Source organism: Nannospalax galili, unplaced genomic scaffold (assembly GCF_000622305.1).
Source record: "Nannospalax galili isolate Female #2095 unplaced genomic scaffold, S.galili_v1.0 scaffold53, whole genome shotgun sequence".
Taxonomy (NCBI): domain Eukaryota; kingdom Metazoa; phylum Chordata; class Mammalia; order Rodentia; family Spalacidae; genus Nannospalax; species Nannospalax galili.
Genome location: NW_008332852.1, coordinates 724,234 through 749,981, shown reverse-complemented (window position 1 = coordinate 749,981; position 25,748 = coordinate 724,234). Strand labels below are relative to the sequence as shown.

General features: G+C 37.7%; 1 protein-coding gene and 1 non-coding gene across 4 annotated transcripts in view; both read right to left on the bottom strand.

Annotated features, from left to right (window-relative positions):
- The window catches only part of Lama2 (laminin subunit alpha 2), a 679,163-nt gene that overhangs the window by 22,748 nt on the left and 630,667 nt on the right, over positions 1–25,748 (bottom strand). For 2 of the 3 annotated variants that reach the window (XM_008827821.3, XM_029560969.1), the window contains 5 exons: positions 19,105–19,243; positions 17,178–17,189; positions 13,581–13,701; positions 10,311–10,487; positions 4,198–4,346 (listed from right to left, as the gene is read on the bottom strand). In XM_008827821.3, the coding sequence (XP_008826043.1) occupies positions 4,198–4,346; positions 10,311–10,487; positions 13,581–13,701; positions 17,178–17,189; positions 19,105–19,243 (598 nt within the window). The remainder of the gene's footprint in view (positions 1–4,197; positions 4,347–10,310; positions 10,488–13,580; positions 13,702–17,177; positions 17,190–19,104; positions 19,244–25,748) is intronic. The other variant, XM_029560968.1, reaches the window with a different exon arrangement.
- Positions 117–281, bottom strand: LOC115069405. Its single transcript, XR_003848683.1, has one exon. It is a non-coding gene; the product is annotated as a U1 spliceosomal RNA (small nuclear RNA).

Genomic DNA, 25,748 nt, shown 5'->3' with positions numbered 1-25,748 from the left:
TCATCTATCTATCTATCTATCTATCTATCTATCTATCAATCACCTATCTATCTATCTATCTATCTATCTATCTATCTATCTATCTACCTATCATCTATCATCTATCTATTTTTGTACAGGGGAGAGTGCAAACACAGTCCCCTACTACCAGAGATTTATGCAGTCAACTTTGCCACATTTGGGGAAATCACTGGGGTCAGCACATCTGAAGTGCAATGGATGAGCCTCACCCTGGGAAAACCACCTTCGTGACCATGGTATCGCCCCTGCCAGGTAAGCACGCTCCTAAGAATTTTAGTCAGGGATTTAAGCCACTACTAAATAATGTCCAAAGAGAGTAAATCTCTGATCTTGATGAGAGTGTTACAGAGCCAGACTCCCGTTTCTTTCTAAGGTGGATTCTCCCAATGTCTCTTTCAATCTGAGAATCACAACAGTAGTCCTCTCTATTGGATACCAGGGTAGAGGTGCAGAATGAATTTATGCTTTCAGGAAAACCAGATTGGAATTCAGTATTAGTGTGGAGTCTTCTTAGTGTGACCTTGGGCAAGTTATTTAATCATTCTTAGTTTCATTTCATTCATTTATAAAATGGAGATAAAATACCTACATCAAACAGTGGAATACATTAATTAAGAGTTTGCCCTGAGGCTGTGTTACATAATAAGGGCATTGTTAGAAGACTGCAGCTGAATTTTTCTTCCATTTTACATTCAAGAAGCATTAAATCTAAATAATTGGTTCAGTTTTTTTTTTTTTTTTTTTTCCTTAGAGAAGGACATTATCGACATATCCATGCTGGTGTGATTTCAGTTTTAGTTTTAGTTTATAACTTTTAACTGACAGACTATGAAAAATAATAAACACTGCATCACCTATTAGTATTGTGGTAGGTCAACTGTTTATCCTCTTTCATAATTTCAGTGGCTGATTTTCAGAGTTTCATAATTAAATATTTTATTTTAAGATATTTTACTTATTATTTTATGTGTATGAGTGTATTGCCTGCATGAATGTAAGTATACCTGGGTCCTGCAATGCCTGCAGAGGTCAGAAGAGGGCGTTGGATTCCCAGGAACTGGAGTTGTGGATGGTTGTTAGCCACCATGTGGGTGCCGGGAATGGAACTCTGCAAGAGTAGCCAGTGCTCTTGACTACCTAACCCTATCTCCAGCCCCCATATTTTATTTCTTGTACTTTTTTCCTTTCTTGTTTGAGAAATTGGCCCAAGACTTTTTTTCAAGTCATCACCAATTATATATGTAGAAGATATTAATTAGAAGTTCCTTGACATTTGTAATTTGTATGACAAATAAAATCCATTTTTTTTAATTTAACAAAATTTGAATGGTAAGAACGAAAATATATGAAGTCAGGCATGATAATGCATGTCATTAATCCCAGTGCTTGGGAGGCAGAGACAGATGGATCTCTGTGAGATGGAGGCCAGCCTGATCTACATGGTGAGTTCCAGGTCAGCTAGGGCTACAGTCAGACCCTGTCGCAAAATTGACTAAACAAAACAAAAGAAAATATGTCGATTACAGTGTCCAAATCATGGTCTCTGGAAATCCTAAGTTACTCCTTTATTATCTGATGTAACCCCTGGTCTTTGGCTGTCTTCTGTATCTGTGTGTGGCACGCTTTCAGAAAGAGCTCAACCTAGCTGTCTGTCCTAATTGCCTAAGGAACTATTTCAGATGTTGATAAGTTTTTGTTCAGTCAGCACACTGATGGCCAAGGGGGTAGACTAGAGGAGAAAGATCAAAATCAAGACAGTCATGAAAGGCAAGGGTTAGAGAAGAAAATGAAGTGAGATTTTGTTTTTCAAAAGAAGAGGCAGAAAAATGAGAGAATGAGGAAGGGGGGGTTTAGAAAGAGGTGGAGGTCAGTCATGAAAAATTTGTCCCACAATTTGGTAAAAAATCCTAATAATTTACTGGGTGGCACTACAGTTACCATATTATTCTGGGTTTTAGGGAAAGAAATGATTAGCATTTGTCATCTGAAAAATGTTGAGGGAAAGCGAACATTTCTAAATTATTAATAGTTTATCATAATCAATACATAGTAATATAAATCTTTTAAGCTCCCAAATAGGTAAGAATAAATAGCAAGCCAAACACAGAAAATTTAAATTACGTAAAACTGGATTTTAAACCTGACTGTTGTTTATTATGTAGTTTGAGGCAAGTTACTAATATTTTCTGTTCTGGGATGAAAGGCTATGAATGCACGTCTCACATACATTTAAGACGATCAAAAAACAATCTTGGCCCAGGACTTGACCCAGTGCACGCCTTAGAATTGGTATATAAAGAACTGTGATGCTTTTGCGTGAAGTTCATTCTGTCATCAGTGACCTGGCTAGTCAGCTTCATGTCTTTGCTCATAGAGTAGACAATGGTTGCATTTTGACCTCAGAGTGCTGAGGAGGACACAGTAGCAAATGTCTTCCTGTTTTGGCACAGAGTTAGGTGACTACACAGTCCTATGTCTGACACATCATCTTGTAATTAACAGTGAATGGCAAAACTGTTTGTTTATATAGCCAATTAACTGAATGACCAGTTTTCAGGGATGTATTGTACAAGGAGCTTGATCAAATAAAGGTTGGATTGATGGCCAACAGCTGTGAAGCTGGCATAATAAAATACCCTTGTTGAAGAAACACCTGTTAAAAGGACACCTTAGTACAATGTGGTAGCATGTTTAGGAATTTCCCAATTCTTTCTCCTGAAAATAACATATTTTGGGTGAGTTTTGGTCACTTATAATTTTTAAATCTGAATTTGTTTGCAGAAATACTTTGCGATATACGGACTTGTAAAATGTCCTTCCCACAATCAGAAGGGCTAAAGTTTGGCCAGTGCTTTAAGATCTAGGCTAGAGTCATGCAATTTGCTATTCTAAAGCACTCCCCAAGGTTTAAACAAGAAAATTCAATTTGTTTTTCTCCTCAGACACCCTGACTACAATATCTGGCTATGGATTAGTAAAAGTTCTGAGTTTGTCCAAATACTGACCCCTCGTTTGTCTTAATCATGGTTTCTAAATGTCTTGGGTGGTAGACAGCAGGCATGCTCAGTATTGATTCAGCCCCCAAGCCAGTGCTCTACATCATAACAAAATGAACCAAAGAAAGCTTGATTATTTACTTAGAAAACAAGAACTCCTCATTACTTATCTAAACTAGTACCTGCACAAGAGGATAATTAGAAAATGTACATCTTCACTGTAGACAACAGCTGTTTATGTGAACCATTGCTCCATGGTCACACTTTTGTTGCTGTGTTTACAAGTGTTCGCTGTGTTTTGAGGGTTCATCAGATTTGATTTCCAGTTCTTTTGTCTGTCTTCAGTTTAATAAATGGATTGCTGGTTTGGAGGTCTGAGGCCCCCAAAGTCTCTGGGCTTCTGTTTTCTTTTCCTCTAATTGCCCTTCTGAACTAATTACCTCTCTGAATTGTTGTGTAGTGTTTTGATGAGTACAGATGACTTTTCCAGATAAAGTAAAGTACAAAGCATTGTGCATAAATAAGAAATCAATTTGTGTGTTTTTAAGGACAATTCCATCTTGGGGATTTGGGCACGTGTTCTTGGAGATCTGCAGACAGGTGGCCTCCATTAATGGATTACCAGCATCCTCCATTTCCCTTTGACCCAGTTCTCTCAGGAAGTACTGCAAGGACCCTGTAAATCTTATGGAGAGGAGACAGGGAGGAAAGATACTCATAAGAGGCTCAGTGGGTCCTACAGCTAATGTCATGCCCGGTAGTATCAGTGACAGGTTTATAAGCAGCTGCCATAACTGGTTTGGAACCTGACTGAAGAAGCAGCTGCCAAAGCGGATGGCTCACACTGAGCCATTCTGTGCATTTCACTATGCACAAACCTTATCAGAGAGGAGGCTGAGAGAGGCAGAACGAGGAGCTCTCTTATCTATAGCTTGAGAAGACACATTTAGATATTCCAGAGACGGAGGAGGAGCAGTGCACAGAAAAAATGCTGAGTAAAATTCCTCAGTCCCTTGCAGATAAGGTTTGCCAAACATGAATACAAGGAGGGAAAAGAAATCCACTCTCTAACTTTGGCACTGGTAGTCCGTCCACACAGGAAGATTCAGACAAAAACCCATGCCAGCAAAGGAAGTTTATGCCAGTTACAATAACGGTTAAGTGCTCTACTGCTAGTTACCCTCTAGTTCTTTCCACATGAACAGAATGTTCTCTCCCATCATGAAACAGACTTGGCTCTGGTCTGACGACAATTTTCCTCATTGTCCGCATCCCTGAGGACAGATGCACTTCCAGTCGGCCCTTGTTGAGGAGTATGGCATAATAGGCCTGCAACAACAAATGGCGTTGAAGATTAAACAGGGGTCTCACCTGTGACTTAGTTATAGCGATACTGTGCCAGAACCACATATTTGTCAGCCCTGAGATCTTATTGGTGAAGTAAAAACTCTACGTTTTCACGTGTGTGTGTCTGTGTGTAGCCCATGCATGCACAGGGAAGCCAAAAGAGGATATCACATGGTCTGCTATATCACTCTGTCTTACCACCTTGAAACAGTCTCTTGTTGAACCTGGAGCTAGGCTGGCAGCCACAAGCCCTAGTAAGCTTCCTTCCTCTGTCCCCCATTTCCAGTGTTGTGGTTGTAGGTGCTTATGTGCTACCATCAGCTTTTTATGTGGGTTCTGGGGATTCGAAATTGGATCCTCATACTTGCACAGCAAGTGCTCTTATCCGCTATTCTAGTTCACTTCTCTGTTGCTGTGATAAAACACTGACCAAGAGCAACTTAGGGAAGGAAAGGATCTATTTGGTTTGGAGATTACAGTTCATCATTGAGAAAAGCCAGGACAAGAGCCCTGGGAAGGAACTGACACAGAGACCATAGAAGAGTGCTGCTTACTGCCTTGCACCCAGGCTCTCACTCAGCAACCTTCTCTATGCAGCCCAGGGATACCTGCCCAGGGATGGCACCACTCACAGTAGGCTGGGCCCTTCTACATCAATTAGCAATCAAGGAGATGCCTCATAGATATCAATACAGGCCAATCTGATGGAGGAAATTCTTCAGCTGAGGAGTCCTCTTCCCACATGGGTCAAATTGACAACAAAGATTAGCCAACACACCCACTAAGCCATCTCCCCAGCTTCTCAATATTTTCTTAAACAGAGTTGGTAAGGTAGCTTGTAATGTTTTTGATCATTTACCATTTTTGTTTGTTGGATGATGGGGCAGGTAGATGTTGTAATACCAGTTGTCTGTCAAGCAGGTTGTGATGTTGAATGTAATGCTCTGCTTGCCTTGGTCCTCTAACTTACAAGACCCATCAAGAATCAAAGGGTGTTAACAAAAATCGCTCTCTTTTATACTCATAAGTGGGCAGCTAGCATGAAGTCTGCTTCAATCTCAGGGCATTTGAGTATTTAGACTTCAATTTGTTCTCTAAACTGGTGGAATAGATCACAGTCACAAACATGTAACCTGTCTCCCACATTTAGAAAGAGACACAATTTTCTATCCACAAACATACCTGCTTTTTTTTCCTTGTTACTGTTACCATAGCAACCTGTATGTTTTTGATATCTGATTATGAACTCTAGGGAGCTGGATGCAGCCCTCATTCCCAAAGCTGATGTCATGAGCATTCTCTTCTGTGTAGTACCAGGGTACCTGCTGTACACACAGGGATCATTTGGTCTTCCAAGAATAATTGATGGTGATAGAAACCATGATGATGGTTTCCATCACCGTCATCATGTCTTCAAGAATTTGCCAGGATATCTATGCAGCCTTGTGTCCAGTACACAATGTGCTGTGCTCTGGATTAGCACACAGCATTCCCCAAAGGGGCAACCACAAGCCACTTACTCAAAAATATTTTAGTTGATTGTTTAATATCTCAAACCCCTTTTGGTGAACACAATCATAAATAACCCTCTGGATATCACAACTGTTAGTTTTCACATACAAAATACATCACTTTAGTCAGCGTGCATTCTACAACAGATATAAACAATTTAATAGTTTCCTCCTTCAGATAGCAATTACTATGCAATTTAAAAAACTAGATATTCATTACCATTAAATGTTTGGAGCATTAAAATTTCATTTCTGATGTACTTTGTACTATTGTACTTATTGTTTTCTTATGTTAATTGTTTTAAGAATTCTCCTGAAAGCTGTTGGTTTAATTTCATTTATTTAGCGCTAAAGAACAAAAACGTGGAGCTGATAAGTGGTGCTTAACTACTTGGCAGTGGCCAAGGGAACAAATATCCTTTAGTGAAAATTCCAGTATTTTTGGTCTTGTCCTTTTAATGTAACCTGATTATCATTTGTAAGAGTGAAAACATTTTTTTTATTTTTCAGGATTATAGAATAAAGGATTTGGCAGCATTTATATTTTATATTTATTCGGTGATTATCATGTGCATTGAGAAACAACTGACACCTTTTCTCCCTCCATGTTTCAAGAAATTTTTAAAGACTTTAAAATTGTGTGTATACGCAATTGTTTTTGCCACAGTTTGGTGTGTACATGGGCACGGAGTTGCCACCTTGAAGAGAATGCATCTGCTTAACTTTGTAAGATGGAGCCAAATCAGGGACCAAAGCAACTGTAGCAAAGTATTATTCCCAACAGCAGCTACAGTTGCCTTTCATCAAAACCTTGCTAACGCTTGGTTTATCACATTTCTCAATGTTTTACTAATCCAGGGGTTGTAAGATCTAGTGTGTATGGAAGATTTATTTCCTCCATTACCCCAAGGTTGAACATTCAAAAAACATTTTTGTATCAATCATGTTTTCCAAGAAATACCTATTCAAGTCTTCTGTTCATTACTGTTTCAGTTACATCATGTTTATGAATGTTACTTTCACATTAGGATTACGAGTTTTTATCAGCTTACATCAACAATACATTTCCAGGTAGGGTCTTTTTTTTTTTTTTTCAATGAACAGAAAGCTTTCATATTAACTCAGTTGTACCAAACTCTTGTTTTGTTCAATAAATCATTTCTTCCCTTCTAGGACATCAAAACTTATTTTCTGTATTTTCTTTCAAAAGTTTTAAATCTTTTCTTTCCATATTCACAACTTTAATTTACTGGGAATTGTTTTTCAGTTTAGTATGAATAGAAATGGTTTCATTTTTTTTCCCACATAGAAGCCAATGGCTGTGGAGTCATTCTGGGAATACCCACTGTTTTCTTAATGATTGGCGATGCCACTTATTGTCAAGGTCGTTTGCATCTGTAATTGGGCATATCCAGTGTTCTCTCTTCTGTTGGACCAAGACAGAATTTTTCAGGAATGAGCACATTACTCCAGTCTAAGACTCCAGCTATGAACGTGCTTCTGTCTAGTGAGGCAATCCTACCAATGCATTCTTCTGTTTCAGAAGTTTTGGTGGATTTTGATTCTTTGATGTAAATTTTAGAACTAATGTGCAGTGATTTTCAAGAAAGCCAAGATGATATTCTTATCTGAAAAAAAATCTGTACATCACATTAGGGAAAACAGGCAGACTTTTAATATTGAGTTTTTGTTTATTAACATGATGAATCTGTGCGTTCATTGAGGATGACTGTATTGCCTTTCAATAAAACATTGTAGTTTTCTCATATAAATCTGATATCTAACTTGTTATATTAAATTAAACAGCTCCTTTCAGACTGTCTGTACTTGTTCTTCTTTTACTCAGTAAACAGATTAGTACAGTAAGAAACAGTCGTCTGTTTATTGGCCCTGATTTTACAGAACATCACAAGTGTGTGATGAATACTTGCTATAGTCTTTATAGATGGGATGATCCTTCCTCTTAATTAGTTATTTATTTATTTATTTATTTATTTATTTATTTATTTATTTATTCATTGATCCTTTTGAGACAAGGTCTCCCTGTAGCCCCAGCTGGCCTCACTATGTAGACCAGGCTGGCCTTGAACTCAGAGATCTACCTGCCTCTGCCTCCCAAGTACTGTGACTAAAGGCATGCACCACCATGCCTGGCTATGTTGTTATATTTTTACCTAATATTTTCTTATATCTGTTCAGGTATTTATATGATTTTTAGATTTTTCTATTATCAGGCTGTCATTACATTCTTTTAATATCACATTCATTTATTTAATTTTTGAATGTAGGTGTGCATGTATATGGACACATGAATGCCATAGCACAAGGCACAAGTGTGAGGATCAGAGGACAACTTGCAGGAACCAGTTTTCTCCTTCTACCATATAAGTCCTGGGGACCAAACTCAGTCCTGACAACAGGAGCCTTTACCTGTTCAGTCATCTCTGTGACCTCCATTACTGCCTTCTTGAGAAATTCTTGGTTACATATTATTTCTATTTGCTAATATTACATAATAAACATTATAAATTACACATATTTAATATAAATAAATATTACTGATATTTATTAGTTTTAAGACAAAGAAATTAAGAATGTATTGCTTATTATTGATGAGTAGATGTAAAAACCTAGCATTAATTAAAATGTTTGAAAGCACGTAATCAGGATTTAGGAACAATCTTAGTTGGTAAAGTGCTTCCCTTACAAGCATGTGAATCCATGTTTTAAACAGGAGCTCAGCATAGCAGTACATGCCTGTAATTCTAGCATTGGGAAGGTAGATGCAGGCTAATGCCTGTGGCTTGCTGGCCTGCCAGTCTAGCCTACTTGGTGAATTCCAGGCCAGTGAAAAACTGCCTCAAAAACAGGGATGCCAGGTAGTACACACCTTTAATCCTTGCACTTGGAAGGCAGAAACAGATGGATCTCTGTGAAATGGAAGTCAGCCTGGTCTATGCAGCAAGTTCTAGGCCAGCTGGGCCTATAGGGAGACCTTGTCACAAAACCCAGAGAACAAAAATAAAAACCAAAACCCCAAAACCAAACCCAAGCAAAAAGACAAGGTTGATGGCTCCTGAGTAATGATAGCTGGAGATGACTTTTAGCCTCCACATGAGAAACACAAATGTACATGTGCACCCGAGCACACAAATGCATCCCCAAACATCTAATAAATAATACACCGCTACATTTATAAAGGCATCTGAATATTTAAAAATATACTTGTAAAGTAGTTTATTCTTTTGATGATAGCTGACTAGGTCATTACCATGAACTTTTTCTGAGAAAAGCTACATAAAAATGAAAGACTATAATTACAAAAAACTTTGAGGCACCAACGAAATACCAAAGGAGTAAAGAGTTCCAATACCTAAATCTGGCAATTGGGGGATTTCTTTTCCCAGAATCAAAGGGACAAGGAATATATAATATAATATATAATATGCTAATATATAATACAATATATAATATATAATCTATAATACTTAAGTTTACATTCCATAAAAGAGGGTGCTCGTTGTCTTCTTAGCATCCTCGAGTGAGGCTGGGTTACTTGTCACAGTGTCTGTGACGGCTGTTCTCTATATGAGTTCTCCTATGTTAGGTCCTTTTCTGTCTTTCTTTTTTGTACAGAGAGGGTAGGATTGCATCCCCTTAACTAGTGCAACTGGGAAACTGTGATGGTTTGAATGAAAATGTCCCCCATAGACTCCAAGTGTTGGACATTTTGTCCCCAGATGATGGCCATGTTTTGGGAGGTTTTAGAAGGTGTGGCTATCCTGGAGGAAGCACATCACTGCGGGTGGGCTTAGAGAGTTCTTAAGCCTTGCCAGATCTCCAGTAGCTCTCTTGTTTCCTGTGCCTGCTGGAAGATGTAGAGCTTAGCTTCCACTCCTCTTCTCCAGCCACCTCTGCCACCATGCCTCCCCACCAAGACAGACTGTAATTCCCCTAGAACCATAAGCTCAAATAAATTCTTCCTTCTATAAATTGCTTGGGTCAGTGTTTCTATCATAGCAACAGAAAAGTAACTAATACAGTAATTGATTCTAGAAGAAAGCTAAATCCAGGGGACTGTAATAGGATAGCCACAGATCTGGTAAGAAGCTGTACTTAAAGACAAGAGATGTATGTAATTTGTGTGTATTTTAGGCTTTCTTCTTTAAATATGCAAATGGTAATCCCATACGGAACACAGTGGACATGTGGGTGTGACTCCACACCAGAAAGAGTCCCATAGGACAGTCTAGAGGATTCGACTATCCTAAGAAGCTGTGAGAGAAATAGGCCAGCATGGATGAATGGAGTGATCAACACTGGTTGACCAAGATCATAGTCAAAGTAGGTGATGAAAAATCTAAAATGTAAAAACAATTTAATTGTGTCATTTAAAAGCCAGGAAAAATTATTTATTTATCAGCTGGGAAGGTACCTGTCCAGTTTGCCTCCGTTTTCTCCTAGGGGGTGATGGTGTCCCTCCACTTCCCAAGAGAATAATCCCAGACTCATTCTTGGTACTGAAGGAAAGATTGATTTCTGTTCCTACATCAATAGGCACAGGGGCAAGCTCCACATAACCAGGCTTGGGGAAGCTAACTGTGTAGACATTCTGTGGGAAAAAAAGAAGAGAAATCATTAGAAATTAAGAGTTAAACTCTCCATCTCACCTCCTTCCTCAATACATGTGATGTAACCACAAAATAGTATAATTTTAGGAAGCAAGAAAACCTCTGGTTATATGGAAGTTTAAGAGCACGTGAAGAAATATCAATTCAAAGATGTTGACTTTTCTGAACAGTTTAGTTTAGTTTCTTTAAAACAGAAAAATTAAAGCCTCCATTTTAAATCTGTAACTTTTTAATATAAAATATGGAAGGTCATCAGTAGATAATTTTTTTTGGTTTAAATACACCTTGCTGTCTCTTTTGAATTTATTGAATACATAGTATCAGTTAATTTTTAAGAATTTTATTCATTTTTAGTCTACATACATGAATGTTTTTTCCTCTGTGCTGGACAGATTTAGTTGTCAACTTGACACACCTGGGTTGAGGCAACCTCAATTGGAGACTTGCCTCCATTGGATTGGCTTTTGGCCATGTCTGTGGGGCATCTTCTCGATTATTAAATGATGTGGGAGGACCCAGCCCACTGTGGGTGGTGCTACCCCTGGGCAGGTGGGCCTATGTTGTACAAGAAAGCAGGCTGAGCAGGGGCCAGGGGAGCAAGCCAGTAAGCAGGGTTCTTCCATGGCCTGTGCTTCAGCTCCTGCCTCCAGGTTCCTTCCCTGAGTTCTTACCTTGGGCTCCCTCAGCGATGGACTGTGACCCAGGAGATGTAAGGCAAATAAACCCTTTCCTTCCCAAGTCAGTAGTGGTCAGAGTATTTTGTCACAGCAATGGAGAAACAAACTAGAATAGCCTCCATATATGTATGTGTATCACATGTGTGCCTACTACCCACAGAGCTCAGAAGAGGGCATCAAATACTGTGGAACTGGAGTAAAAGACAGCTGTGTGCCACCATACGGGGCTGGGAACTAAAGCCAGGTCCTCTGTAAGAGTAGCAAGTGCTCTTAACCATTGAGCCATTCTTCCAGCCCTCAAATTTTTGTGTGTGATCATGGTTTATGTCCACTTTCTGTGGGAACAATGTTCATTACTGTCAAGTATATAGATACTCTCTAGAATAAGTTCTAGAGATACAACCTAAAATAAACAAACCAAGTATTTTATGTGCAGTTCTTTTCTCAAAATAAAATAATACTATTGTTTTGTGGCTTATAAAATTCATGTAGCTGTATTCTGGAGAGTAACACAGTACAAAGAGGAGATAACATCCCATTTTCATTTTTAGCTTTTATTCTTATTTTTAATTATGTGTATATGTGTGTGTCTGAGTATGGGTTTGTGAAAGTGAATCCAGTGCCCACAGAAGCCAGAAGATGACATTGGATACCCTGGAACTGGAATTACAGATGGTCACTTGCCTTGAGTACTGAGAACCGAACTTAGGTCCTCTGCAAGAGGACAGAACATGCTCTTAACCACTGACATCTCACCAGTCCTAGAACATCTCTTTTCAATGAAATGTTTAGGAGCTATTTCTCTGTCAGTAAATATAGCTCTCCATCACTTTTTTTTAATGGCTGGAAAACATTCTGCTGTACAAAGATGCTAGCATTTGTTTAATCAAGCCTGTGTCATTGGACATTTAAGGTACCTAAAATATTCATTTTTAAAGTCGAGCTTTGCTGGAGTGAAAGCAATGAACTCTTTCAGGTGAGCTATTTTTCATCATAGGGTTTCCAGCCCAGTTAAATGACATAAGAATTGGTAAAATGTATAATGTACTTTCTATTCCAATTTTCAAATTACAGATTTTAGATGGTTTAGGTAAAAGCACTGTACAGATTCTGCAATATTTATCCATGGCAAATTTCTGCCTACTATTTTAGCTAAATAATTCCTGGTTTCTGGACTGTCTTTACATAAGCACCATCTCCGAGCAGGCACGCCATTCATTTTTCTGGACAGCTTTCCATCCTCATGTATACATTGTTTGAATGAGGATGAGAGTTAGACTTTCAGATTTAAACTTTTAGTAAAATTTTCTTTAAGAAGTCAGTAGAAATCCTTAGAGTTTTAGTTCTTTCTGTATTTCCTTCTTCCTTCTCTCTAAGCACAGAGCTAGTGTCTATGGCCACTTCTAAATTAGAGCCTGCAGCTATGAACAACGAAAACCCAACACTTCTGTTCCAATCTTTAAACCTCATTGCTCAGAAGGCAAATTCACTTTCTTCCTTTTTCTCTGCCCTCTCATCATTTCATTCAACTCTACTGGAATGCTTCAAAATGACGCGAATTGGAGGAAGCAGCCAAAATGAAAAGGTATTTCATCGTGGGTAATTAAAAATGTATGTGTCATATTCAACATTTTCTTATTTAAAAAAAAACATCACTATTTGATTCCCATAAAATTCTTGCTAATATTTTCTATTGACTATTTTCTATAGCTTGTAGATATTTTCAGAGAGGAAAGTGGACCCTGGATCTTTTGCACATGGACCAATCAGAACTTAAGAGCTGTATTGAGGACTCAAGTAGATCCAGCTGATTCCTCGGCTACATTAGCAACAAAGATGAGATTTTGAGGTAGGAGAGATTTTTCCATTCACATCATGCAAGTCTATGCAGAATTGGATGCCAGCAGGGCCCATCTATGCTATTTTAATGACAAGAAACTCTGAACAAGATGCTATGTCATGTACCCATGGGGATGGGGTATGCTCTTACATGCTATTTGTGTAAACTACTGATATAGTCTAGAAAAAGTTAAGGTAGTTAACAAAGCTATACATAGTAAAGAAAGACAAAATGAACTTAAATGACAAAAAGGAGAAAAGGTATTGTTGAAAAGGAAGCAAGAACCACAAGAGGTATTAATATTAAATGTACTTGCTATGTATTGAATAGCTATACAAATGGGAAAATGGAGCAAAATTTTGGCTCTTCATAATGCCATTTCCATCATAGCAATTTATAGAATGCTTCCATCTTGCTTAATCATTTATGCATAACTAAGAAAGGATCAGTACAAATCTAAAATACATTAACAAAGGAACTATTCTTGTAAAAGCACTCATATTAAGTAAATGAAACATGATGTGACCACGTTATGCAACTTTCAGAAATAGACCAACCTCCAGTGAACAGCCTTTGGTAACACCAACATAATCAGGGCGACTGAGTATATTGTACGGAGTCCTTGAAATTTCAATATCTTTGAGGCAGCCGGAATATTTCTTCACATTTACTTCTGGCCTATTGAATGGTCAAATGGAGAACAAAAGCAATCACATTAGAGTGATGGCAGCTTGGTTTTCAACTTGGAAGGAAGCCATGTGATGCAAACGGGAGCTCAGGCAGGTGCATGTCTATCAAAGTGCACATGCACACACTTGTACCCAGCACACTGTGCCTTCTATTATGCGCTGGTTGGGTTCAGTGGATGTTAGCACAGCTTTACACAAGGAGCCCTGATGTTGTTTTCCTCTTCTCTAAAATAAATCTTAAAGCATTTCAATACAAGGCACAGAAATCAACGACTTATTAATGCTTCACGTGCATAATGAAATAAGTGCTTCTTGTTTCCACTAAAGAGAAGGCAATTGTGTAGGCAGCATAATTAAGTTGTTTACAAAAAGCTTTAAAAGTTCTTGTTCAAAATTTAGGAAAAATATTTGGAATGTTCATTTAAAAATATTGTTGAAGCTTAACAGGAGAGAGTACCTGTGTGTGCATGTGTGCATGTGTGTGTATATGTGAGTGTGAGAGTGTGTGTGACTGTGTGTGTGCATGTATGAGTGTGTGTACATGTGAGTTGGTGACTTTGTGTGCATGTGTGCATGTGTGACCATGGGTGTGTGTGTGCATGTGTGTTCATGTGTGTGTGACTGTGTGTGCATGTGCATGAATGACCGCGTGTATGTGAGTGGGTGACTGTGACTGTGTGTGCTTGTGTGAGTGTGACCGTGTCCATGTGTGAGTGTGTGTATGTGCATGTGAGTTTATGATTGTGTGCGTGAGTGTGAGAAGATGTGACTATGCGTATGTGTGTGTGCATGTGCAAGCGTGTGTGTGATTGTGTGTGCATGTGTGTTTATGTACATGTGTGAGAAAGAGTGTGTGAGGGTGTCGGTGTGTGGGTGTGAGCGTGTACATGAGTGTGTGACTGTGTGTGCGTGTGTGCGTGCATGTGTGAGCTGAGTTTGTACACGTGTGAGCATGAATGTGTGTGAGTGTGTGAGTGTTACTGTGTGTGGGTGTGTGAGTATGCATGTTTTATGTTTTGCACTTCTATTACTATCTGGGTCTTCTTTATAAGATAAACTTGAGTCTTAGGGTAAAATAAGTATGTCAAACTTTACAACTTTGGCCAAAACCCAGATAGTTTAACATTAGGTTTACTGATTCCAAGGTTTGTATTCTATATTTATACTGTACTAAAATAAAGAAACCAAACACAAAACAGATAGTTTATCTGGTAAGGTTGGTGTTTCCTATACGCAAACTACACTTGAAATTTTCTGCTCCTTACTTTAAAAAACATAGCATGCATGCAAGTAGATTAGGTCAACTCCTTGCTTTGATTCTCACATATTTCTTTGATTTTTTACTTCATATTACCAAGGGATTTGATTTCTCTAGGATTCCACATCAGTACATGTGAAGTGGACATGATGACCATAATAGTGATGACTACATTATCAATGAGCAAAGTCTGGTACAATCTGGAAGAGCATAGCACATATAAATGCACAGTTAATGTACACTGGCTGGATATGCAGTATGCTGACACCTCTTGAGTCTGTGACAGTGAAGCCCAACAAAACTTCCTGTAATGATGGAAATCTTCTGTTCCGCACTGTTCAGTTCAGTAGTTTAGTAGTTACTAGACATCTGTGGTTATTGAGATTTGCAGTGTATCTTGTGCCAATGAGGAACTAAATATTTTTTTGATATGTGTTTCAAAGTTAAATGGCCACTGTGGCTAGAGGGTATGCTGTGGAACAGTGTAGATATATAGGGGTAAAAACATAATTTTTCTTTATGTGTTGTTAATGAACATCTGGAAAGAGTCCAATCGACACCAATATTGTACTTGATAGGGTAATGATTAATTCTCTCCTCATTGTCCCCTGATGCCAACTTTCTCGTTTTCATCTTTATAAAAAACACATGGCAGGAGGAAAAACAGGTGGGAAAGCAAATTAGACCCTGGCAGTACGTATCAGGTGATTTATTTCTTGTCAAGTGTTTGTTCTGTTCACTATCTCCACCCCCGTCTCTCTGGAACTTCTTTATTTCCTTTGATCATTTTGTCTAGCTCCCAAGGTCTTCTCCTCCTGTTCTTTCAGTTAGTAATTATGAAGAACATGCCCAGCTGGAGGGAGGGGATCGTGCTTGTATTCTTCTTGTACAAAACAAAGGGATGGCTGAATCTCATTTGCCGTGTTTAGCTGCTTCTGTATTTTCCTTTACGGGAGGACAGATTATCACAATTTGGTGTGTATGGTGTGTGTGTGTGGGGGGGAGCATTTGACAATAAAGTAAATCACTCTAACAAGTTTATTGTTTCATGGAAATACAATAACTCATTAAAAAATATAATGATTTAGCAAGCTCAGCATGATGAAAGCCACAAGGTCACAAAGGCACAGTGATCTAATTCCTAAGGTAACTACAGGTAGCTATTTCCTGAAGGTCACCACTCAGGGACAAAATTTCAAGGCTATGTAGTACTATCCCAGAGTTTTATTAACATTATTTCCATTGGAAACCAGTCTTTGCCTTTGATCCATCTGTAAATTAGGCAGGGCATGATTAGTCTTATCATGATATCATGATAAGACAGCTTGCTTTTATTTTTCCCACTTTCTATATTTTCTAGTTTCTGATGTTAAAAATCTTGTCTTTGCTTTGAAACATTTCTTGATCAGTTCAGCATCACTGTCTCTTGTCTACAGTCCAGCACAGTTAGACTCTAAAATGCCCAAATTCTTTTGGCTTTGTCCAGTCAGCCAGATCTGCACATTTCCAGGGTTTGGTCAGCCACATACAAGGCTGCTAAGTCTACCTGCAGGGAAGAATGAAAATGTGCCAGAGATACCATGGAGACTGTCTACAGACTTCTTCACTCTTAATTAAAATACTTGTTTTAAATGTAGTATTTACAGAGATTCTTTTTGTCTGCCTCCACAGATAATTTTCAATAAACACAGCAATAAATAAGCTTTGACAAAAAGGTGCAGTTATCATATCAATGCATATTTTCCAGCCTGCAAAAAGCGCTAAGGCAGTGATAAGCATTTGATAGCACAGGTGACTTGCTGAGCAGGCAGCATGGTACTAGAGAGGCCAGAGTTTAAGGTTCTTCCCAAGAAACCATCTTTGCTTGAACTAGACTATACCCAAAAACTCGATGAGCTGTCCTTTGCATACACACTGCTGGCTGCCAGGATGCTGTGTGCCAGGCGGCTGAATAAGTAAGCAGTGTGATTCTCATAAGACTGGTGAAACAACTGGAGTTGCAACCCAACTGATGGCAGGTAAGCAGCAGCCTCCTTGTAAGCGATGGGTAGCATGGGAACTCCCTCCAGCAATATGAATTATTTGCCCATGAAACACACTACTAAAGAAACTATGCTGGTCTTGCTCTGCTGCACTGCTACTGTCCCCACAAAGCCATGTTCCCCAGCCATGCACTTCAAGAAGGCATGCATAAATTTAAATTTTACCTTGCTTTCATACTAAGTGAAAAGAAAGAGAGAAAACATTTACTTGTCATTACATTTTCATTATGTGAAATAACAAACATTAACCATAAATCTTGTTAAACATTCATCCCCCACAAAGGAATACAGAAAGTGGAAGTGGACAGAACACAAAACAGACATCTGTCCTTGACTGAAGTGAAACTGGAATTCAGAGACGACCGTTTCCCAGACTTCCCACTTCCACTTTTATTTTGGAATGTGAATTCAAAGTCCTTCCTTTTCTTTACATAATGTATAGGGAAGTGCACCCAGGTGGTATTTATGAATAACTTATAAATATTGCCTCTCAATGAGCTCAAGCTCAACAATGTATGTGAAAATAATTTGTATTTATCACATCATCATACTGAGAACCTAACCTGATACCATAAAGTGACAGGTGAATGCTTGGATATTTTGTCAATCACATATACATGTAAAGATTATTTTAAAATAGTAGGCCATGCTATAGCAGTATTATAATCATAAATCATTATACTAAGAAATTAAAAACATCTCATTGATAAAGATTCATTACATGTATATTTTCCTAAATTAAACCAAAGGTACAAATCCTTCTCAAGGAAGTTAAGCACATATTTGTAGATCATTCACAAACTCCCTTTCTGATAATTAAGGTCATTTTTAGAATAGATGAAACTATATTTAGGTAGTCTTATTTTCACCACATTTAACTCATCCAGGAGAATACAGATAAAGATTTTATAAGATAAATCTTGAATTTAAATAATTGCTAGATCCTTAGTGTTTAGCATGATTCCTGGCACATAGTAGGTACTCAGCCATAAAATGTGTTAAATGAATGTTTAGTAAATGAACTGTTAAGTGATAGCTATATCACTATTCAAATCATTTTGATATGCACTAATTTTTCTAACTTGACACTTTAATTAGACAATTGTCTGGTTTATGAGTAGATTTTGGGAAAAGCAGCCTCAGCTCATATCCCTGCTGACATAAAAAAGGAGGTGAGTTCCACTGCTAAGTTGGAAAACAGGGAGCTGAGTTCCCCCATAATTTTAGAATACAACATTCTATGAATTTTCCAAATGTAATCTCTGTAGAGTAGAAACATGGGACTGTTGTACCTATTAAAAACTACCAAGCTACAAATTAACAGAAACAAAAAACTCAAAACAAGATATGCTGAAGTGGTCATAACTTCCTATACTTTGACTAGATTAACCCATTCCATTATAATCAGATGCAATTAACATATGTTAAGTACCAAGATTAGACAGATTTTGTTTCCTATATTTTATACTACAGAGTAAATCAATTAAATGTCGCATGAAAGATGTTCTGACTTTCAGATCCTTTTTCTTGAACTAACTAAACTATGAGCTAAAGAGATCTCCCTCCTCTGCTTGCTACAGAGCAAGTGTGAAATTTTTTAATATGATGGCATGGGCATGTGAAGAGCTGATGCAGTGCTAGTGTCAGGCATGTGGAAAAGCTCCAATATGCTATTATGATGCTAACACTTAACAATAAAATAGGTTATACTCACAGTATCCTGGAACACTGACTACTTTTCAGAACACTGCATAATGTCGGAATGCCATTCTCTCCAGTGAATGTGTAAGGAGAACAGCAATTATGAGACCCACATTCAACCCTGGCTTCTACCTTTAATTACTTTCATAATTCTTTCCAGCAGGTGCATATGAGGGAAATAGTGATTGCAATCCATCTCTTTAACAAAGATGTCAAATTAATCCTCCGGTTTCTAACCTGGTGTTGTTCTAACATGCAACATGGTTTTTTTGATTAGTCTTTTCTGTTGTTAAAGGTCGTATGACATTGCTATTGTAATCAAACTTCAGAACTCTGGTGAGCACAATGGCCATTTAATTAAAACTTCAGCTTTAAATATACACTAAATTACCTCAAGTTTCTCAGAGTTGGCAGGCCACCAAAATATATTTTTTCATCTGCTTTCAAGTCAAGACCAAAGTTGTTTCCAGAAGATGAAGTTGCTATGTTCTCCTCCTGGTTGGTATCTATATCTACAATTGATATGTTGGCTGTAAAGAGATAGGAAGTTTTCATTTAATTTGAGTAACATTAACCACAGCTATGTTATTGCTGACACTCTGAGAAAAATTCAGTCTAAAATTCAAATAGACATTGGTTTTCTCAAGCACATGTACTGTATATGTAACTATTTAATGCAGAAAAAAGCTAACATCAATAAAACATTATTGAACTATTTGCCAGAAAACTTGGGAAAAAATGGCTTGGACGTAATGAAGACAAATCAGTGGAGATGAAAAACAGAAGTTTAGATGGACACCAACAGACTGCATGTCATGGTTTCTTATACTAAAGTAAGAAAATAAAGTAAGATAATTAGTTACATGTTAGCATGACTATATAACTAGATATTAGATATTAGAAATATACTAACTCTGCACCTCTTCCTGTGAATTTCAACACCCAAAGAACTACTGAGGTTTAAGCTATGTGCAAAGTGTTACTTCCTTGTATAATGTCACTGCACTTGGAAGTGGAGAGATGTGGATGTTTGATTCTGTAAGACAGTGAGACCCATATCTACTCTAAATTACATTTTAAACTGGGAGGCTGAGCATTGTGAGTGAATGCACTGTCCTCATGCATACCTTATTGCTTTCTCTTGGGTCTCTCAAACAATTTTCTGATGTTAAGAGGACAAGAATTTAGGCATAGAGAATGAAAAAGGAAGTCACCTCTCTGCTTTAGAAAGCTAATGCGGCTTCTTTATACCATGGATTTTCCTCCCTCGTTTCTAAGGGCCAGGCTAGGCTCTCTCTGAATCACGTGCTTCCACAGCATACTATGTACTTGGTCACAACCTCCAAGTACCTCATGTACTTTAAATCATTGATGTATATTGAGCCATCAGTTCATTAATGTGACATGTTTAGCCTGTGGTAGCATCTGAATTGACATGGGTTTAGAAAGGGGCATTTGAAGCTACTGAGTTATAAGGGAATCTCTAAATATTCACTGTTCACAGTGCTGCTTTCTAGGATGTTTCTGGTTCAAATGCATGTGACATGTACTGGACTAAACTGTGTTAAATATGTATCTTAGTTTTATGGCTGCCCAGATCTTTCAGCGTGCCAATATGCTACTCAGTGCTCCAAGAGAGGACATAGAAGGAGAAAGTGTTTTCAAATTTGTTTGATCATGCAACACTGCTATAGCCTCTCCATTGATCATTTTTTGAATTGATATATTTTGGAAAATGTAAAAAAAGTCAAATTCCAAAATTCTACTGTAAGTCTATAGCCTTACTGTTTCAAAAGAATGTATCTTCAATAACATCAAGCACAATTATATAAAATGACTCAAACTGACAAGTCTGTTAACATCTCACACCTTCAAGCCCACTTTTGTGAAGAATTTAAAGGATCTAATGTCCTATTAAGACATATTTATCAAGTTAATATTTAAAAATTTTTACTTATTTCATAAACTAAATTTCACTTATATTTATTTTCATGTATATAAATAGTTTTATAGATATGTATCTCCTTGATTAGATGGACTGGTTACTAAAAGAAAATAGATTTATGAAGCTGTTTTTAAGACTTCTTCATACATATTCTTTTTAATCTAGATCACAAAGAAGTTTTTATGTGGTGCTGTTCACTAGAACATGGAAATTGTCTCTTTCTGTAGACTCCAAGAAATGAAATTCTGCCTTTATTGTTGGCAAGCCAGTGACTGGAAGTAGTGTTTTCCCTTATTCCTGAGAGAATATATGCATTTTTAGAAGCCATTCTTAGAAAAATTTATCAAAGAGCATCAACAGAATTCAACTGAAACTTACTACCCCAAAGTTAATTCTGATGGAAGTGTAGGGTGGCATATTTTTACTTACTTATTCTGTAGCCTTTAAGCATGAGAGGGATGAAGTTGGTTCAGGTAGGAAATGCTATTCTTAGCATGGATTTTTCTTTGCAGATTAGCAAAGTAAAACTTAGCCATCAATTTCATGAGTAAGTATGAAAACGGGATTTTATTAAATAGTAAACATAGAATAGAGGCTAAGCAAGTGATTTCACAATCAGCTCTGTGTTATCATACCCTGTTTCCACCGAGGTAATCCTTTTCTTCTCTCAGTCTGTAAGAAGTCTAAATAATTGTTCTCAAATTTGCTTTCATTCAGTGCACTTGGTTGATCCCACACATGTTTATTAATGACTGTAGTTCTACTCAGGACTGTTAAGGACAGTATGAATAACCCCATGCAATGTTCTTGGATTGAAGAAAGCAGTGGTCTTACAAAGATATCGAGACTAGCTCATGAAAAGCAACAATATATTCAGTATGCACGTGTCTGTCTCTGTGTGCAGGTACACACATGAACAGCATATGTGTGGAGATCAGAGGACAGCTTGCAGGAGTCAGTTCTTTCCTTCTACTATGTGGGTCCTGGGGATTGAACTCAGGCCGAGTCAGGCTTCATGCTCAGCCTTTACCTGCTGAGCCATATCATTGGCCCGTCCTCTATATCTCTGAATACTTTGAGGATGTAACTCTTGGGGTAGTAATGTTCTTTCCTTTTCTCACATTCTAGTTTTAGCCATCTGGTAAACTCAAGTTCATCTTTATTTATAATATAATGGTAAAACCCCAAAATATGCATGCCTGGATCTGATTTTGCCTGAAAACCCACATTCAACAAGCAAGACACCATAATTTGCATTTTCTTTCAGTGCTAACCATATTGCAAACCATATGGGGCTCTTTGGACCCCCAAATGTACATTATTTTATTTGCTGGCACCATGACTCTTAGTCTCTCAAACTAGAAGGGCAACCTCAACATTCATCTCTGATCACATCAATACCCTTTCTGATATTTTTCTTCTAAATAACTATAATATTTGTGTTTAAAATAGCTTTAATGATATATTGTTGACTAGTTGAACCATGTTTAAATTATACAGTCTAGTAAGGCCCAAAGGGTACTATATTGTATGGACTTACAAACAATCTGTGTAGGCCTATATACGTGCTGATGGATGTTTATTTTCAGTTTTTGAGTTTCACAAATGAAGATTACATGGCTATTTTGGGACAAGGCTTTGTTCAAATATATACTTTCATGTGTCTTGAGAGAGTGAGGAATGTCTGGTTTGTGGGGCTGGTGAACTTCTTACCAATGTTGATGTGCTATTTTATATTCTCAACAACGTATTGAACTGGTCATGGCTGGGCTTTTAAATTTTAGACATACTTGGGTTTTTTTTGACAGGGTCTCCCTTGCTCCAGCTGGCCTGGAACTTGCTATGTAGACCAAGCTGGCCTTGAAGTCACAGAGATATGCTTGCCTCTGCCTTCAGAGTGCTGTGATTAAAGGCATGTGGCACCATGCCCAGCTAAATTTTTGATGTTCTAACAGCTATACAGTGGCACCAAAGTTTGCATTTTCCTTGTGTGAAATTCTATTGCAACTCTTATTTTACCGTTTTATGTGTTTTTTTCAATATTGCTACTGCAAGTTAAAAGACTATATTCTTCTATTGTGATTGCATTTCTCAACTATTTAATAAGTCTGAATTTGTTTTCTTTTGGTTAATTATTTGTTGATAATCACTGCTTTTTTTTCTATTGTGACTTCCATGTTTTCTTTTTTATTATAAAAATAATTCATGTTAATTGACCTGCCAGAATAACAAAATCCTTTAAAAGTATCAGAGAAAATACATTAGATAGCCTCAAAATATGTGTGATAGATTTATTATAACAATGACAAAAGGGTATCTATTTGATTTGCTAAATGGTGGTGAGATATCAGAAATATAGAGAACAGGGAGCAGAGAGATTTCTCAAGCTTATTTGAGAACAAAGGTTCCAAACAACTGAAGCACCCAGAATGTAATTTTATGGTAATACTGTGAAGACACATGAGAGAGAGAGAGAGAGAGAGAGAGAGAGAGAGAGAGAGAGAGAGAGAGAGAGAGAGAGAGAGAGAGAGAGAAAGAGAGAGAGAGAAGCAGGATGCATCATCTCATGGAGACCCCAACAAAGAGTGAGACTATGTGGTACAGTTGACAGGTGTTCACAAAGGTAACAGGAGCCAGAGTCCCCTGGAAGGCCCGGAAGGACACTAAACAAAGAAAATATCAGCATCAGCAGCATAAGATGGAACTGGAGAACAAGAATGAAGCACAAGACATTGTGTGGTTCAGAAACGAGAAAGTTCCTTCGGGTTTCTGGACCATGGAGGGGTAAGAATGTAGGTTTAGTGTGAGCTGGAAAAAAATCATACCAATTGGATGCAATGCTTGCGCTACAGTAAACTGGATGCATATTTTAACTACTTTCAAGTTTATACAGCACTGTAATTTGACTTTTTAGTTATTTGTTTCAATGGACAGAATAAAAACTTCTAGATGGCAGATAAATTATGGTAACTGCTGTACTTTCAAGGTGACAGTTTATGGCAAGCACATCTTTAACAAGTTGAGTCATTCCATCCTTATTTTCCACCTTCTAGATTTACTTAGCACAGTTATCTTTAGAGTTCATAGCACTAACTGATATAGGCTGTGTTTTGTTTCTGCCTCTTTCTTTTACCTTTCCCACAATGCATATTGGTCTTTTCTTTTTTTCTCTTACATTGTTAGTCTGTGACCTCTTGCTTTCTCCCATGCTTTGTCTCTTGAGAGAATTACCTCAAACACCCGATCCCATGCACACATATCTCCCTCTGCCTTCATGTCCCTCGTCCTCCACCCTGTCTTGGATTGGGTCCCAGCATTTCTGACTTCTTAGTCTCATGCTGTGCTATTCACCATTTCTTTTGGTGCTTCTCATCTCTTCCTTTCTACATTCTCCACAGCCTACAAATGTACTGAAGAATCACTCATTCATTCACTCAGTAAATCCTTATTGAGTATTTACTACATGCTGGGAACCTATGGAGACCACCAGGACGATCTCTCATTTCATGACCCTTGTCCTCCATTTCCACACCTGCTTTCTCAGACTCTGCCCCTGCCCTTCCTTCTGAGTCAGCCTATACTCCATGTCTGCTTTCCCATAGTCCTTTGTACTACAATGAGCCACTATTGGCTCTCACTGTGACCACGCCAACATGCTTTCCAAGTCCTCTGATGGCCTCTGGAGTACTAGCGAATGTGAATTCCTTTGCTCTTATCCTCTTTCAACATGTGATGATTTATGATAAGCTAAATCAATTTTTTCCATTTATTTTTTGAGACAAGGTCTTATGTATCTATGGCTGGCCTTGATGATGTTAACTCTTAACTCTCTGTCTCTACCTCCCCAGTGTTAGGATAGACGGTAGGCATGTACCGCCACACCCAGATCTTCATTCTTTGAGAAAAGCTTTCTTTCCCTTCTTTAACATCAGGCTTCCTAAGGATTCATTTCTGCTTTCTCTGATTATTTCTTATGGCCAGTCCCTTTCAGGATCTTCATTTATCTAACTCTTTCAATATTAGTACAGTCATTTTATTCTAGACATGACTACTTGTTTTTTCTCATTATTAAGACTTGATCATTGAGAAAATGAGGATGAATGTTCCAACTTCTCTTCCCAAGAACTCTATGATCCTCATAAACATCTAATTGTTGGCCAACTGTACAACATCCCTAGGCTGCTAAGGAACTACATGTTCCTTGTATACAACATGCCCAAAATAGAGCTCTGAATCTTTTTCAGAAAACCCGTCATTTTTCCTGCACTTAAAAAACTTCTCAAAGATTACTGACATAATTTGCTATCTGAGAAAAAAGGAATTCTTCCAAATCTCTTTCCCCCTCCATATTGAGTAAAAGACACATCTTTCAACTCCATTCTTTCCTCTCCATCTCATTAGTAACTTATTTTCTTATTCTTCTCACTGTTTATGTGGTTTAGTGCAGATCAACTAGGAGCAGCCAAAATTGTCACAAACATAATCACTTAAGATGCTATGAGGAAAGGAATTTTACCAAGGCACAGATCCAGTGGTGCTATGCCCTTGGTTTAGACTTACATTTCCCTATGGCTAAAATCATTTTCTTAACTCACAAAACTGCATAGAGTCACCCTGTCATTTCAGCCTCATCTGATGTTATCCTGCCAACAGCCATCCATTTAGTTTATACATTCATTTGTAGTTATTGGTAATGCCATAATACAGAGAATTACAGAATTCTCTCCAAATAACAATTACAACCTTGCACCATGCTAAGAACTAACAGACTTGGCCTTCCATCTTGGTTGTGATATATATATATATATATATGATCTATAACATGTATAAGTTTGAGAGTGCGTTTTTCCACCCTCTAACAACATATCAAAATTCTTATATGAAAAATTAAATGTGAAAGAATTTTAAGAATCATAAAAAGGTGTCATGTCATTACTACTCAATTATTTACCTGAACATATAAACATTTTTGGCATTGATGAAGAGAAAAGACCTGATAGCTGTGTCCTACCACCATACGGATTCTATTGTGGGTGCTTTAAACTAAAAGAAACATCTCAACAAAATAGAAAAGGATACAATTTTCCAAA